Source organism: Lepidothrix coronata, unplaced genomic scaffold, assembly GCF_001604755.1.
Source record: "Lepidothrix coronata isolate B3197 unplaced genomic scaffold, Lepidothrix_coronata-1.0 Scaffold229, whole genome shotgun sequence".
NCBI classification, from domain to species: Eukaryota; Metazoa; Chordata; class Aves; order Passeriformes; family Pipridae; genus Lepidothrix; species Lepidothrix coronata.
The window spans coordinates 1121274-1124236 of NW_016690409.1; the positions used below are offsets into that span (position 1 = coordinate 1121274).

The 2963-nt window shown below is 54.2% G+C and overlaps 1 protein-coding gene across 1 annotated transcript in view; it reads right to left on the bottom strand.

The window, feature by feature from the left end:
• Positions 1-632, bottom strand: part of SMARCD2 (SWI/SNF related, matrix associated, actin dependent regulator of chromatin, subfamily d, member 2) — a 16037-nt gene extending 15405 nt beyond the window's left edge. Inside the window, exon 1 of the mRNA XM_017834134.1 lies at positions 471-632. Coding sequence (XP_017689623.1) covers positions 471-632 — 162 coding nt within the window. The remainder of the gene's footprint in view (positions 1-470) is intronic.
• Positions 633-2963: the final 2331 nt, after the last annotated feature.

Below are 2963 nucleotides of genomic sequence, written 5' to 3' on the forward strand. Positions count from 1 at the left end.
GGATCCACAGAGGATCCACAGAGGATGCACACCTGCACCGCGCACACCTCGTGGTTACCTCCACCTCTGCCAAGGACGCAGACAAAGTGTTCCAGGCGGTTCCCGGCCGTGGGATGGGATGGGGTGGGATGGGGTGGCTGCGGACCCGGGCCGGGGCTCACGGTCCCAGCACCCCCGCCCCGGGGGGGTCCCCCCCGCTGCGTGTTGGGCACGGGCCCGGACAAACTTTTACCGGGGTTTGAGAGTAAAAAGTGGGAGGGAGGGACGAAGGAAGTGTCCCGAGTAAAACGCGCAGGAAAACGGTCCCACCGGGGCTCCGGGCGGGGGTCCCGGGCCCTGCTCGGGGCGATGCCGCCCAGGCCCGGCCACGCTGCCCCGCCAAGGCCCCGCGGGCCGGCCCAGCACCGCCACCCTCCCCAGAGCCCCTCGGAGCCCCCTCGCCCCGCCGCGGTGCCCCCCGGGCTCCTCACCTGGTACTGCGCGGCGGCCGGGCCCATGGCGCGGTACCCCGGGGCGGCGGCGGCGGCGGGCGCGGGGCTGGGGCCGCGCAGCAGGGCGGTGGCGGGGCCCGGGGCCGGCGGGGCGGCGGCGGGGGGCAGCGGGCTGAGCGGGAAGGCGCCGCGGCCGGACATGGCGGGGCCGGGCGGAGGGACCGGCGGGCACGGACGGGGAGGCCCCGGCGGCGGCTCCGCTGCGGCGGCGCCCCCGGAGCGAGTCAGCGCCAGGCGCCGCTGGCCCCGCCCCCGCACACCGGGACACGCCCACAGGCATCGGCCCGCCCCCGGAACCCCGCCCACTGCGAGCTCAGGCTCCGCCCACAGGGCGTGTGTGTGTGACGTGTGTGACATGTATGTGTGTGTGTGTGACATGTATATGTGTGTGTGTGTGTGACACGTATGTGTGTGTGTGACATGTATGTGTGTGTGTGTCTGTGTGTGTCATGTATGTGTGTGTGTGACATGTATCTGTGTGTGTGTGTGACACGTATGTGTGTGTGTGACATGTATGTGTGTGTGTGTGATATGTATGTGTGTGTGACATGTATGTGTGTGTGACATGTATGTGTGTGCATGTAATGTACATGTGTGTGTCTGTGTCTGTGTGTCTGTGTGTGTCTGTGTGTGTGTGTGAGAGAGAGAGACGTGTGTGTGTGTGAGACATGTATGTGTGTGTGTGTGAGAGAGACGTGTGTGTGTGTTTGTGTGTGTCTGTGTGTCTGTGTGTGTGTCTGTGTGTCTCTGTGTCTATGTGTGTGTGTGTGTGTGAGATGTGTGTGTGATGTACGTGTGTGTAATGTACATGTGTGCGTGATGTATATGTGTAATGTACATGTGTGTGTAATGTACATGTGTGTGTAACGTACATGTGTGTGCAATGCATGTGTGTGTGATGTGCATGTGTATGTCTATAATGTGTGTGTAATGTAACATACACGTGTATGTGTGTAATGTACATGTGTGTGATGTACAGGTGTGTCTATAATGTGTGTGTAATGTANTGTGTGTGTGTGACATGTATGTGTGTGTGTGTGTGACACGTATGTGTCTGTGTGTGTGTGACGTGTCTGTGTGTCTGTGTGTGTGTGACATGTATGTGTGTGTGTGTGTGTGATATGTATGTGTGTGTGTGTCTGTGTCTGTGTGTGTCATGTATGTGTGTGTGTGTCTCTGTGTGTGTGTGACATGTATGTGTGTGTGTGACATGTATGTGTGTGTGTGACATGTATGTGTGTGTGTGAGTGATTTATGTGTGTGTGTGTGAGACGTGTGTGTGTCTGTGTGTGTCTGTGTCTATGTGTGTGTGTGTGAGAGACGTGTGTGTGTAATGTATGTGTGTGATGTGCATGTGTGTGTGATGTACATGTGTGATATGTGTGTGTGTGTAATGTACATGTGTGTGTAATGTACACGTGTGTGCAATGCATGTGTGTGTGATGTACATGTGTGTGATGTACGTGTGTGATGTACACGTGTGTGTCTATAATGTGTGTGTGATGTACATGTGTGTGATGTACATGTGTGTGTGATGTACATGTGTGTGTCTATAATGTGTGTGTATTGTAACATACACGTGTATGTGTGTAATGTACATGTGTGTGATGTACGTGTGTGTGATGTACGTGTGTGTGTGATGTACGTGTGTGTGATGTACGTGTGTGATGTACACGTGTGTGTCTATAATGTGTGTGTGATGTAACATACATGTGTATGTGTGTAATGTACATGTGTGTGATGTACAGGTGTGAAATGTACGTGTGTGTGTGATGTACGTGTGTGGGATGTACATGTGTGTGTAATGTACATGTGTGTGTGTGGAATGTACAGCTCATCAGTGCAGGGCAGGCTCAGCCTCACTGGAGAGGTGCTTGTTCTCGGCTGTCTGCAAAACACAGGGAAACTTCGCCTCTGGATGAATAAACAGGAGCATCCTTTTCATATTTTTCAATTAAATGTCCCTTTTGAAGGTCACTGCAGTCCCTGGAGACAAATAACATTGACAAGGAAAATGCAAATCCATGCCTGTGGCTACTTTGTGCTTTGGGGATGAAGAGGGGATTTTTAGCTTGTCACAGTAGCATTCCCAGGGATGGAAAACTCTCCCAGATGGACAGGCTGGTGGAAGAGGAAGGCAGCAGGGACCAGTGTTGTTTGACGATGGCCTTGACCACGCCAAGGAAAGGCACAGAGCCCTGGGCTGGGGTGGTGCAGAGATCTCCAAACAAAGCTGTGCTCCAGAGGGAGGATCAAGGGAACAATGGGAGAGCAACCAGACACAGCCTGGACTTTGCAGATTCCACCAGTGTTAGGTTTTATTGGAGTAGTTGGTTTGGTGCCTTAGATGTTCTCTCCATGACTTAAACCCCTCCCCAGGCACCAGGGGCTATTTTAAAGGGCCTGGAATGTCAGGACAAGGGGAATGGCTTCCCACTGCCAAAGGGCAGGGATAGATGGGATATTGGGAAG